General features: G+C 50.2%; 1 protein-coding gene across 2 annotated transcripts in view; it reads right to left on the reverse strand.

Moving 5' to 3' along the window:
* Positions 1 to 12532, reverse strand: part of SMG5 (SMG5 nonsense mediated mRNA decay factor) — a 56934-nt gene that overhangs the window by 16556 nt on the left and 27846 nt on the right. For both annotated transcript variants that reach the window (XM_063146103.1, XM_063146104.1), the window contains exons 9-13: positions 11533 to 11601; positions 8598 to 8806; positions 6152 to 6289; positions 4381 to 5088; positions 1257 to 1426 (exon numbers count right to left, since the gene is read on the reverse strand). In XM_063146103.1, coding sequence (XP_063002173.1) covers positions 1257 to 1426; positions 4381 to 5088; positions 6152 to 6289; positions 8598 to 8806; positions 11533 to 11601 — 1294 coding nt within the window. The remainder of the gene's footprint in view (positions 1 to 1256; positions 1427 to 4380; positions 5089 to 6151; positions 6290 to 8597; positions 8807 to 11532; positions 11602 to 12532) is intronic.

The raw sequence follows: 12532 nt of genomic DNA on the forward strand, positions 1-12532 counted from the left end.
TACTCCCCGCACGACACGATAATAATCAACCACGGTGTGGATTAGGATCAGCGTTGAGCTGACCGTCAGTCCACGCTGAGAGTTCACTCACTCATCCCCTGCCCTCTCTCCTCTCTGCTAGTATCCCATCAGCCATTGCTGACTAAAATCTATGCTGCTGTCTGCTTTGACTGCTCTTGCCTTGCGACTCTGTGGCTGAAGAAATAACCAACGATGCCCTCTACACAACACGATATCTAGCGGTGGTTCAAACAGCCAACTTTGCACAGCGTTGGTTAATTGGACCAAATAACCAGCCATTAGTTTAAAAAGTCCCTCCACACACCACAATAAACCATGGTGGGTTAAATAACCACCCACTGACTATTTAAACCACCACTGGTTATCGTGTTGTCTGAACCCAGTCACCGTCTCTCCCCAACTCTTTCTCCTTTGCACTCCGGTCTCCCTCAGGGAGGTCACCTTTAGAGGAAAACGACTTGGGAGAGAATGCACCTTCACCCCCTTGCTGAGCTCCCAGCGTTTGGACATGGATTGGGGGCCGGTGTGCGTTGAAAGACATGGGCCTGCCTCCCTCTCATATTGGTTTGGGCTTTAGTTATTTGTACACCCTGAGAGGAAGGGTGGTGTGCAAATGCAGAAACTACCAGGGATGAAAATTAGCATGGATGCCTGAGAATCACAGCTTTGTAAATACAGGATTTCTAGCCGTGATGTCGGCAGAGAGATTCCATACGGGGAGGGTTTGCAGAAATCCAGCTACACTTGAGGCCTGTATGGCTTGTCAGGTTTTGCTGCACGCTCTCTGCCTACTGCTGGTCTTACTCCGGTCCACGGATCTAACCCTTCCCACACCATCACTGCTCTCCCCACCACCACTTCCACAATCCTGTGAAAGCTCAGAAAGTCCGGAACTAATTAAAGAAGGCAAAACGAGCCATTTCACTTAAGCAGTCCTTGAAGCCGTCGCGACACAAAATTCCACTTTTCGACACACACGCCCGCCAAGTCTCTGCCATGTCAATACACGGCCGCCCAATCCCTCATTCCCTCTGCCCGTTTCGTTTGGATGTTGCCTCCGCTTTTGCGGAAACCACAGTTCGCTGTTAACGACACACCTGCGGTCTTAAACAAAATCCGACGAACCAGATTGGAAGCCGTGGCTTGTGTGCCCAAGCTCAGAGACCGCCCATGTTCTGATTTGGCGTTTCCCGTGAGCCGGTCCAGGTCCAGCCACCGCACAAACGCACGCTTACCTGCGCACACATAATGATGAGGTCTGTGTTTGTTCTCAGCCAGTCTAAAAACACCTTGACGGTCGGCAGCAAACCCTCATTGGTTATGATTTCTAGCTTCTCCTGCAGAGAACGCTCGTTCCGGCAGGATTTGCTGCTGGAGATGCTCTCTTCCGACTCAGAAACGTCGTCTTCGACAAGAGAAATGGCTCGTTAAACATCGAGAAACTTGGATGAATGAACAAGGGCACAAAACAGCAGGAGCAGAAGGAAATAGACAGTTTCTCTCTAAAGGACAGACATCAATCTGTCCTGCTGATTTACTTTTTTCTCCTCCCAGGTTTCACTCACGTTGTAGAACAAAATAGTTTGCCTATACTTCCATTGGTAAGAAAAAGGCAACGGTTTCCAGAAAGTAGTGGCGGTGGGGAAGGAGAAAATACTCCACAATATTTTAATGTTGGGGCTCTCTCTGGGTTTCAAATATAACCAGTGGGGCCTGAAACGAAAGGTTGAAGTATATCCTCACTTCTTTCAGATTCAGGGCAAATAAAAGGAAGGACTTCTTCACACAGCGCAGAGTTAAACTCTGGAATTCACTACCACAAGATGCGGTGATGGCCACCAATTTGGGTGGCTTGAAAAGGGTGGTGGATAAATTCCTGGAGGAGGAGGCTATCCATGGCTACTAGCCCTGATGGTTGTGTGCTCTCTCCAGGATCAGAGGCAGTAAGCTTATATGCACCAGTTGCTGGGGAACATGGGTGGGAGGGTGCTGTTGCACCATGTCCTGCTTGTTCATCCCTGGCCGATGGCTGGTTGGCTGCAGTGCGAACAGAGTGCTGGGCTAGATGGACCCTTGGTCTGATCCAGCATCAGGGCTCTTCTGATGTTCTCTTTGCCAGCATGCTCCCATTCATGGTTCCTGCCAGCTAACCATGACTTCCTCCAGAATATTTATAAACTGAGGCAGGCAACCAGGTACCAGTGGAGGCTCTTGGCTCCGAGGTCAGTGAGGCAGTGAATCCGCTCCGGGTTTCAGCCAGAACAGGAAAGGATCTTGTTGACTGTTAGAGCAGTACGACAATGTTAGAGCAGTAACATTGTTGACTGTTAGAGCAGTAACTTTCTGACTGTTAGAGCAGTACGACAATGGAACCAGTGACCTAGGGAGGTTGTGGGCTCTCCCACACTAGAGGCCTTCAAGAGGCAGCTGGACAACCATCTGTCAGGGATGCTTTAGGGTGGATTACTGCACTGAGCAGGGGGTTGGACTCGATGGCCTTGTAGGCCCCTTCCAACTCTGCTATTCTATGGTTCTATGATCTTGGTCCAAGGCGCAGAACACCTTGTAGAGCTCCTTTAAGAGTTCTGACTGGTTCTGACTGAAACCTGGAATGGATTCACTGCCCCACTGACCTCGACACCACCAGCGTCCATTGCCTGGTTCCCTCCAGAGGTCTGGGACTACAACTCCCATGAGCCCCAGCCAGCAACTGTGGGAATTGTCTGGAGGGCACAAGGTCGCCTGCCTCTGCATCTGTCAAGTATGCTGTAGGGGAGGGGGGGGAGATTCCTGCACTGAGCAGGGGGTTGGACTCGATGGCCTTTTAGGCCCCTTCCAACTCTGCTATTCTAGGATTCTATGAACTCCAGGGCCACTGAGTGCGCTCAGTCCCTCAGCAAGTTGCTTTGGAATTTTTTTTTCTGCCTCTTTGGGATTTCCCTCCCTGCTAAAGAATTTTGGCATTCCTGCGAAGGCGGCCCTGCCGACACCTCCGTCTTGGTTCTCAGTGGCCCTGTTCTGGCCACAATCCGGCCAGTGTTCACCACCCGAATTTGGGAGGGAGTGACGCCATCCCCGGTTCATACCTACTTAGAAGCTTTACGATAGAACGTGACCCCTTTGGAGTCAAGCTGTGCAGGCATCGCGCCCCTCTGGGCTCCCCAATTCCTGCCCAAGGGTAAAGGGCGGCCATGTAGCGGTTGCCTGAATGCCGGATGGAGGCCTGGGTGCATTCTGACTCAGAAGCCCAAACCAAAGTTTTTTGGGGGTCAATTTGTTAGAAGGGGGGGGGACATTCTACACCATGACCCAGCTGTCTTTGGGTTTCTGTACGGAATAGGCAAGTACATATTTGTAAGTCTAGGTCCGATCACGTGTGCTCCACAAAGTCCACCCTGCTAAACACTGACAGGTTTAAATGTGACTGGCAAAATAGCCAGTGGTGGCCGAGGAAATAACCAACGCTGCCCTCCACACAATGCGATAACCAGCGGTGGTTCAAACAGCCAACAAACTCCGCCCAGCACTGGTTATTTCAGCCAAATAACCAACCATTGGTTTAAAAAATAACACGAAAACCCACGGTGGGTTAAATAACCAACTGTCGGCCATTTAAGCCACCGCTGGTTATCGTGTTGTCTGAACCCAGTCCCATATACTCAAATGTCCGTTCTTTTTCCCCCCTTTTTCTTTTTTTACTCAATACAATAATCTAATAATAGTAATAACAATAATAATCATAATAACAATAATAAAAATATAATAATAAGTGCAACTCACCCCCTGGGACCATTATTCTCCACACCAAATTTGTAACACATCTTATGACGGTTTACACCCTTCCCCTTGTCCTAATACAAATTTAACAAATGGTTTCCAAATCTCCTCAAAATCGTTCCGCTTTAATATTCCTTCCTTAACTTTCATACACCCCGTCATTAATAGCTCTATCCCAGACTTCTTTATACCATTCTTCTATTTTATATTCCTTTTGTTCTTTCCAATTCTTAGCTAGCTGCTGTTAGTAAGTTAGTGATTAATTCTTTACTATTTTGCGTAAATGGAACCCACACACATGAATAATCAAATTCCATGCACATGTTCCTCGCAGGTCAGCCGTGAGGTTTGTCAGGGGGGGAAAGCAAAGGGGGGCAGTTTGGAGGGAGGTCTCCTCTGGACCCCTCCCCCACCGGGCTGGCAACTGAGAGTTACAGTGGCCAAAGTTGGTCCACAAGTCCCCATAAGCAAAGCCCTGGGGGAAACGGACTCTCAGCGCCTCTTCCGTGGCCTTTTGCCCCCTGCCGGTTAAGGGGCCGCCTTTCCAACCCAGCACATTCCACCCCCCGCCCCCTCTCTCACCTTGCTCAGCCGTGCTGGACTTCTCCACGTCCCCGTTAACGCAGGGCTTGTCGCCGGCCGGCTCTTTCGGCGTGGGCAGTTCACAGTTCGGCTTCAGGAGGACGTTGCTGAAGGTGGGGGCCAGCCGGAAGCAGCGCTTGGTCTGGAAGAGCTGCGTGGACATGGCTTGGAGATTGCTGGCTATGCTGGCGTCGCTGGGGCCCAATGAGCCGGGCCCGTTGGCCACGGGCTCCGGGGCCTCCGTCTTGGCCACGCCAGGGCTTTTCAAGTCCACTAGCCGGGCCCCCTCGCCTTCCACCGCCTCCCTGGCGCCGTTCTTCAGCCGCTTGGCTCGTCCTCCCCCGTCGGCGTCCGGCTCGTCTTCCATGTCCTCCAGGTCCGAGCGGGACTCCTGGCTGTTCATGTCCGAGTCCGTCTCCACGTCAAAAGCCGTCTCGGCCTCCTCGTCGCTCTTCTCCGAGCCCGACTCGGAGGCCTCGCTCCCTTTGGCGGAATCCGGGCCGGAGTCCGAGTCGAAGCCCTCGCTCAGGTCGCTCTCGTCCACCTTCTGGGCGTGGCGGCGGCGGCGACGCAGGCAAGAGAGGCGCGAGTACTTCTGGCCCTTCTTGCTCTCGGCCTTCCGCTGCTCCTCGCCGGGCTGGTGGTTGGCCAGCGCCGCCTCCGGCTCCCTCTCCGCGGAGTTCGTCGGTTCCCGGGCGTCGGGCTCCTCTGCAAAGGACAGCCAAGAGAGGCGCGCTTTGGAAAGGCCAAAGGGGCCCAGGTCACAAAAGGCGCCGGGGCCCAAACGCAGAACTGGCCCAACCGGGGTGTTGGCTACAGCGCCCGGCTTGATGACTTCCAGCCAACCTGCCCCCCTCCTGACGTGTTGGGGCTGAACCCTTGATCCTGTAAGGCAGTCGTGGGGAACAGGTCGCCCTCCAGGGGTTACTGGATTGCAACTCCCATCAGCTCCAGGGTTGTGGGAGTTGCAGTCCGACGGCACCTGGAGGGCCGCCCGTTTCACCACCTCTGCTGTAAGGCCAGGTCTCCGCGAAGAGGTCTAGCAAAGTGACAGGCACCTGCCAGAAGCCTTACTACTAATCCACATCGATGGGGTTAGTAAACTCTAAACCATCCTCATCAGACCGCTTGCGCTCACTAGCTTCAATAAGCATAATGCTGCGAGCAGAGGCATTTGACGGCCATTTTGGCCAAGAGTCAATTTTACGAATGGCTCAAGAGTCAATTTTACATTAACTTGGGTTTGTTTAACCTACTAACAACCCAAAGTGTCCAGGTTTGCAGGGATTCGCTGCTGTGAAGTACAAACTGGCCCAATAAGTCTTTGCCAGAGATAGATTGCTTATCAAACCTACATATAGAAGAAACTTTCACAGGTAATTAACTGTCCTGGCTTCCTGCAAAGAAACCTGGGAATTGTAGTTTGCCATGGGCTAGGAATTCTCCATTAAAGCCTTACAGAACTTACAATTCCCAGCGTCTCATGGGAAGAGCAATTATACCAGTTTAATCTGTAGTGCAGATACGCTGGGCTCTCTTACACACACGCAAAACAAGATTAAGAAATGTTGTTCTGAAAATAGGAGCAAGTTCCTTTAAACGAGAATCTGCCGTGTTTGGGAAAACTAAGCACCTTGAGAATGTGGGCCTCTCCCCTAGGCACTCTCCCCTATGCAACGCTGCCCTGCCTTGTCGCAAGGGCAGAAATGCGACCCAGGAGTTGGCAGACAGGCGAATTTCTCAATCCTCACGGAGGACTCCCTGCCCTTACCTGTGCCGTCATTCCGGAAGGCTGGAACCGGGTTCTCGCCTTCTTCCAGCTCCGCCTGCAGGCGAATGTTGACGTGGTTGATGAGGTGCGAAAAGAGGGCCAGCGTGAACGCAATGGCCGCGCTGTACTGCTTGGAGCCTGCAAGGCGAAAGAGGAAACAGCGTGAAGAAGGAGGCCGACAGCGGAGCCCAGGGAGGGGGCCACAGAGACCCAGCAACTGAGCCAGAAGGATGTGCTGACAGCCAGCTTCAGGCACCCACTACTTCCATGCCTTCGCCTCGACGGAATGCAGTACACAAATTCCTTGCTATGTGATCGAAGTTAACCCTCTGCATAACGACGAGGAGAGGAGACCTTTAAAAACGTGTTTGCAACTAAGCTAAGAATTTTGATATTTATTTATTTATTGAATTTATATCCTGCCTTTTTTCCTCTGAGTAGGCATACATAATCCTCCCTCCTCTCCATGTTATCCTCACAACAACAACCCTGTGAGGTAGGGTTGGACTGAGAGTCTGTGACTGGCCCAAAGTCACCCAGTGGGTTTCCATGGCCGAGTGGGGACTTGGAATTGTTGTAGATCACAAGCTGAATAGGAGCCAACAGTGCGATATGGCTGCAAGAAAGGCAAATGCTATTTTGGGGTGCATTAATAGAAGTATAGCTTCCAAATCACATGAGGTACTGGTTCCTCTCTATTCGGCCCTGGTTAGGCCTCATCTAGAGTATTGCGTCCAGTTCTGGGCTCCACAATTCAAGAAGGACGCAGAGAAACTGGAGTATGTTCAGAGGAGGGCAACCAGGATGATCAGGGGTCTGGAAACAAAGCCCTATGAAGAGAGACTGAAAGAACTGGGCATGTTTAGCCTGGAGAAGAGAAGATTGAGGGGAGACATGATAGCACTCTTCAAATACTTAACAGGTTGTCACACAAAGGAGGGCCAGGATCTCTTCTTGACCCTCCCAGAGTGCAATAATGGGCTCAAGTTACAGGAAGCCAGATTCCAGCTGGACATCAGGAAAAACTTCCTGACTGTTAGAGCAGTACGACAATGGAATCAGTTACTTAGGGAGGTTGTGGGCTCTCCCACATTAGAGTCATTCAAGAGGCAGCTGGACAGCCATCTGTCAGGGATGCTTTAGGGTGGATTCCTGCATTGAGCAGGGGGTTGGACTCGATGGCCTTGCAGGCCCCTTCCAACTCTGCTGTTTTATGATTCTATGATCTCCCAACTCCCAGTCAAACACCTTAGCCACTACACCACACTGGCCGCTTGCAGATGCCAGATATTCAGGCACTGATGTATATATGGAACACCCACCAGAGATTTCAGCCTGGCTCATGACATGTTTGTCTGAAAAGGCCCTCAGATACTAGACTAGAGGTTAGGAGAGCCAGCGTGGTGTAATGGTTAGGGTGTTGGGCTGGGACTCAGGAGACGCGGGTTCGAATCCGCATTCAGTCACGAAGCCCACTGGATGACTTTGGGCCAGTCACGGACTCTCAACCTAACCTACCTCACAGGGTTGTTGCTGTGAGGATCATATGGGGAGGAGGAGGACTAAGTGAGCTGCCCTGAGCTCCTTGCAAGAGGAAAAAATGTGGAATATAAATTTATTAATAAATAAATACGTAAATAAGGAGCAGCACATTGATCCACGAGAGATTTCAGCCCTGCTCGTTACAAATAGCATTTATTCTGTAATGAAAGAGGGAAGCGAAGAGCCTCCAAATGTGTTAGGAGGCTGCTGGACAAGGTTTCAACCTGCGTCAATCTCCAAGGTATCCTTTGAACATGCAAACCCAGGGATCAGCCCCTGTGTTTGTGGAGTGGGAGCACAACGGTCTGAGGGCTGAATCAACCTCTCCACGTTGCTACTCCAGAGAGAAGTGAAGCTCAAGAGGTACCAGCTCAGTTCAATTGGCCACAACCACGCAGGGAGGCCCCTCAGGGAAGTTAACAAGCAACAGAAGGAGAACCTGCAGAATGTCCCCCAGAGGAGGGCCAGGATCTCTTCTCGGTCATCCCAGTCCGCAGGACACAGAATAGTGGGCTCAAGTTACAGGAGGCCAGATTCCAGATGGACATCAGGAAAAACGACCTGACTGTTAGAGCGGTACGACAAAACATCAGGAAAAACTTCCTGACTGTTAGAGCAGTACGACAATGGAACCCATGACCTAGGGAGGTGGTGGGCTCTCCCACACTAGTGGCCTTCAAGAGGCAGCTGGACAGCCATCTCTGCCAGGGATGCTTGAAGGTGGATTCCTGCATTGAGCCAGGAGCTGGACTCGATGGCCTTAGAGGCCCCTTCCAACTCAGAGAACTTTGGCTATTGGGCGGTATAGAAATGCAATAAATAAATAATAATACTATTCTATGATTCTGCAGCTGCCATGCTATCTTTTCCCCCGAAGAATGGACTCCATGGTCACGCCAATTACCTGCCCTCTTGAGGCTGTGGACGCTCATCAGGCAGACGATGACCATGCGGAAGATGAGGAGGTCTGGCAGGAAAGAGTAGCCGTTCTCACACTCCTCTTCATCGTCATTGGCGGAGCTCGTGTTGGACGAAGAGGGCAAGTAGAAGAGGCAGAGGTTGAAATCCTCCAGGACCGACTGGCAGAGAGACGTCAGCTCAGAGTCCGCGGAACTGAGTGTCAAGGGACAAGGAGACAGGAGCCACAGAAGATCAGGGGGCACAAATGGTTACAACAGGAGGTGCGGGCTGCTTCATAAAGCACCCCACCCCCTTGCAATCACAGGTATGTGCATACGTCACCTGCACACAGTGGTCATTAGATGCACTGAACTGTCCACTTTAGGAAAATTCCACACTTGCATAGGCTACCCCAAGCTAACGATGCAGTAACTGAAAACCCAGCAGTCCTAGTAAGATGCTGCATTCGATGCAAGAGCAGAAGCCACCACAAGCTGCAAGCCAAGGGACAGGTGGAGGGCACGCAGCGGGGCCCGCCCCAAAAAAGATACAAGCCAGGAAAAGGAGAAGCACAACAACACTGTTCATTTATGAACAACACTTTAGTGAAAGCTTTCTGTGCCTCCTTTTGAGCAAGGTAATTAAAATTAAACGAGGGTTGGAACGAAAACGTGACTAATTTTCCTTTCGTGAGTGCTGGTTGTGACTGGCCTAATTAGCAGAATTACACCCCCACCAGGCACAGGTTGGCATGAGGTCCGAACCCAGCAAAGGTAGGCAGCTGGGGTGACTCATAAACCACCCGGAAACCCTGGAACAAGCCATGGTTTTCAGCCTCCCACCCTTTCCCGGGCTCGGACGTTACGTCAACCAGTGCTTGGCAAGGATAATTATGCTAATTAGGTGACCCACGACCAGCACGCGCAGGAGGGGAAACAAGCCAGCGTGGTTTATTTTCCCTCCGTTGGTTGTGTGAACTGGGTCAAAGAGACTTGAGCACTTACGTTCCCTTGGATTTGAGCCCACGTCATCTGATAAAGCTGATGCCGTAACAAATGTTAAGTTTTAGGGAGCCGCAAGGCTCTTTATTGCAGCCTTCCTCAACCTGGGGCGCTCCAGATGTGTTGGACTACAACTCCCAGAATGCCCCAGCCAGGCTGGGGCATTCTGGGAGTTGTAGTCCAACACATCTGGAGCGCCCCAGGTTGAGGAAGGCTGCTTTATTGGGTTTGCTTCCAGAGATTAACATGACTGGAGGAAATTAACTCATATGGGTTGCAGTCACCTCTGACAAAGCACAATTTCGCTCAAAACCCATCAGGAACAAAAAGGCGCGTGATAATGAACTTATTTCCTGCACCTTGGCTATTGCCTTCGTTCCCAGGCATGCTGCAGCCCTGTCATACATATTCGAGGGTCAAAGAAGACATATCCCCCACGGTAAGAACATCAGAACTCAGGAATAGCCCTGCTGGATCAGACCGAGGGTCCGTCTAGCCCAGCACTCTGTTCACACAGTGGCCGAACAGCTGTCAGCCAGAGACCCACAAGCAGGACACGGTGCAACAGCACCCTCCCGCCCCTGTTCCCCAGCAACTAATGTATACAGGCTTACATACTGATGGTTGCACTTAGCCATCAGGACTAGTACTGTTTTACTCTGTACAGCACCATGTACATTGATGGTGCTATATAAATAAATAAATAAATAAATAAATAAATAAATAATAATAATAATAATAGTAGCCATGGATAGTCTTCACTTCCAGGAATTTGTCCAACCCCCTTTTAAAGCCATCCAAATGGCTGGCCGTCACAACATCTTGCGGTAGCGAGTTCCACAGTTTAATTATACACTATGTGAAAAAGTCCTTCTTTTTATCTGTTCCGAATCTCCCACCAATCAGCTTTATGGGATGACCCCATCAGGTTCTAGTATTTTGAGAGAGGGAGGAAAATGTCTCCCTGTCCACATTCTCCACACCAGGCATCATTTTGTCCACCTCTATCATGTCTCCCCTCAGCCTCCTTTTTTCCAAGCTAAACAGTCCCAGTTGATGTAACCTTTCCTCATCAGGGAGCTGCTCCAACCCCTTCATCATCTGAGTTGCCCTTTTCTGCACTTTTTCCAGCTCTATAATATCCCTTTTTAGGTGTGGTGACCAGAACTGTACACGGTATTCTAAGTGTGGTCACACCCTAGATAGTACGATACCAGCAGTTTTATTCTCAATTCCCTTTCTTATAATGCCTAACATGGAGTTTGCCTTCTTTACAGCTGCTGCACACTGGGCTGATGTTTTCATCAAACTGTCCACCACAACCCCAAGATCTCTTTCTTAGTCAGTCGCCACCAGCTCAAGGCAGAATCTAGACCAGTGAAAGGACAAAAGACTGATCTGGAACGAATAAGCTACACCCAAAAATGGAGAAGCAGACTGGAGCACGGAATTCTCCTTGGGAAGCTATTCCAGTATCCTCGATGCCGTTTGGACCTGTAAATTTCCCTAACTTATCTGTGTTTTGTTTCAGCTATATGATTGCTGGGGACTGATAGCACTCTTCAAATACTTAAAAGGTTGTCACACAGAGGAGGGCCAGGATCTCTTCTCGATCCTCCCAGAGTGCAGGACACGGAATAACGGGCTCAAGTTAAAGGAAGCCAGATTCCGGCTGGACATCAGGAAAAACTTCCTGATTGTTAGAGCAGTACAACAATGGAATCAGTTGCCTGGTGAGGTTGTGGCCTCTCCCACACTAGAGGCCTTCAAGAGGCAGCTGGACAACCATCTGTCAGGGAGGCTTTAGGGTGGATTCCTGCACTTAGCAGGGGGTTGGACCCGATGGCCTTAGAGGCCCCTTCCAACTCTGCTATTCTATGATTCTATGACTAGCCACCACCCTCCAATAAAATAAGAATAAAGACACAAGAGACTCACCTGCTCTTTGGCTGAAGAACGCTCTGCAAGTACATGAAACTCACCAGTAACCTTTTAATGTCTTTGCACCTACAGGTTGTGGTGGGAGGGGTGAAGAGGGGGAGAGGAACAGTTAGCAGATCTCAACACCTGGGGCAGAGAAACCAGTTAAGAGGCTCAGTTCAGACACGTTAGTCAACGCAGTGTGAAAACGCCACTCAGGGGTTGAGTTCCTAGGGGACACTCCCCACACAACACGTTCTAACTCCACCGTTGTGTGACTGTGGGCTCCTGTGGAATTGGGTAAAAGTCATTGTGACATTCGATTGACAGTTCCTCCTCCCGATGGTATCCCAACAGCCATTGCTGCAGCCTATTCTACAAAGCATGTGTGCCATGTACACCAGTCTTCAAATCTTTTCACTGGCTGCCAATTAGTTTCCGGGTGAAGGATAAAGTGTTGGTTATCACCTTTAAAGCCCTGGGTCCAGGCTACCTGCGGGATCGCCTTCTCCTGTACAATCTGCCCCGCACACTCAGGTCCTCTGGGAGGAATCTACTTCAGTCTGCCAAAATTAGGCGAACAAGTATTACCCAGAGGACCTTCTCTTCTGCTGCTCCCAGACGGTGGAATGGCCTGCCGGAGGAGACTCCTCAACTTGACAGTCTACTAGCATTCAAGAAACCTTTAAAGACCAATCTCTTCCGGCAGGCTGATCCAGGGGGATTTTAAGATGTTTTAGAATGTTTTTAGGACGTTTTTAACAACGTATATTATGTTTTAATTCAGTTTTATATTTAGTATTGTTCCCTGCCTCGATCAGAATGGAGAGGCAGGTAAGAAATATTATTATTATTATTATTATTATTTAGAATCAAGGGGCTTCACAGTTAAAAAAGGCAAATGCAACGTGGCACAACCAGGTCTTCCAGACAAAAATCCCCAAAGGAAAGAGAAAGGTACCATTAAACTGCACGATATCCTATGTCCTTCTCTATACATGTGAAACTCCGGGCAAAA

The sequence above is a fragment of the Elgaria multicarinata genome, chromosome 21 (assembly GCF_023053635.1).
Source record: "Elgaria multicarinata webbii isolate HBS135686 ecotype San Diego chromosome 21, rElgMul1.1.pri, whole genome shotgun sequence".
NCBI classification, from domain to species: Eukaryota; Metazoa; Chordata; class Lepidosauria; order Squamata; family Anguidae; genus Elgaria; species Elgaria multicarinata.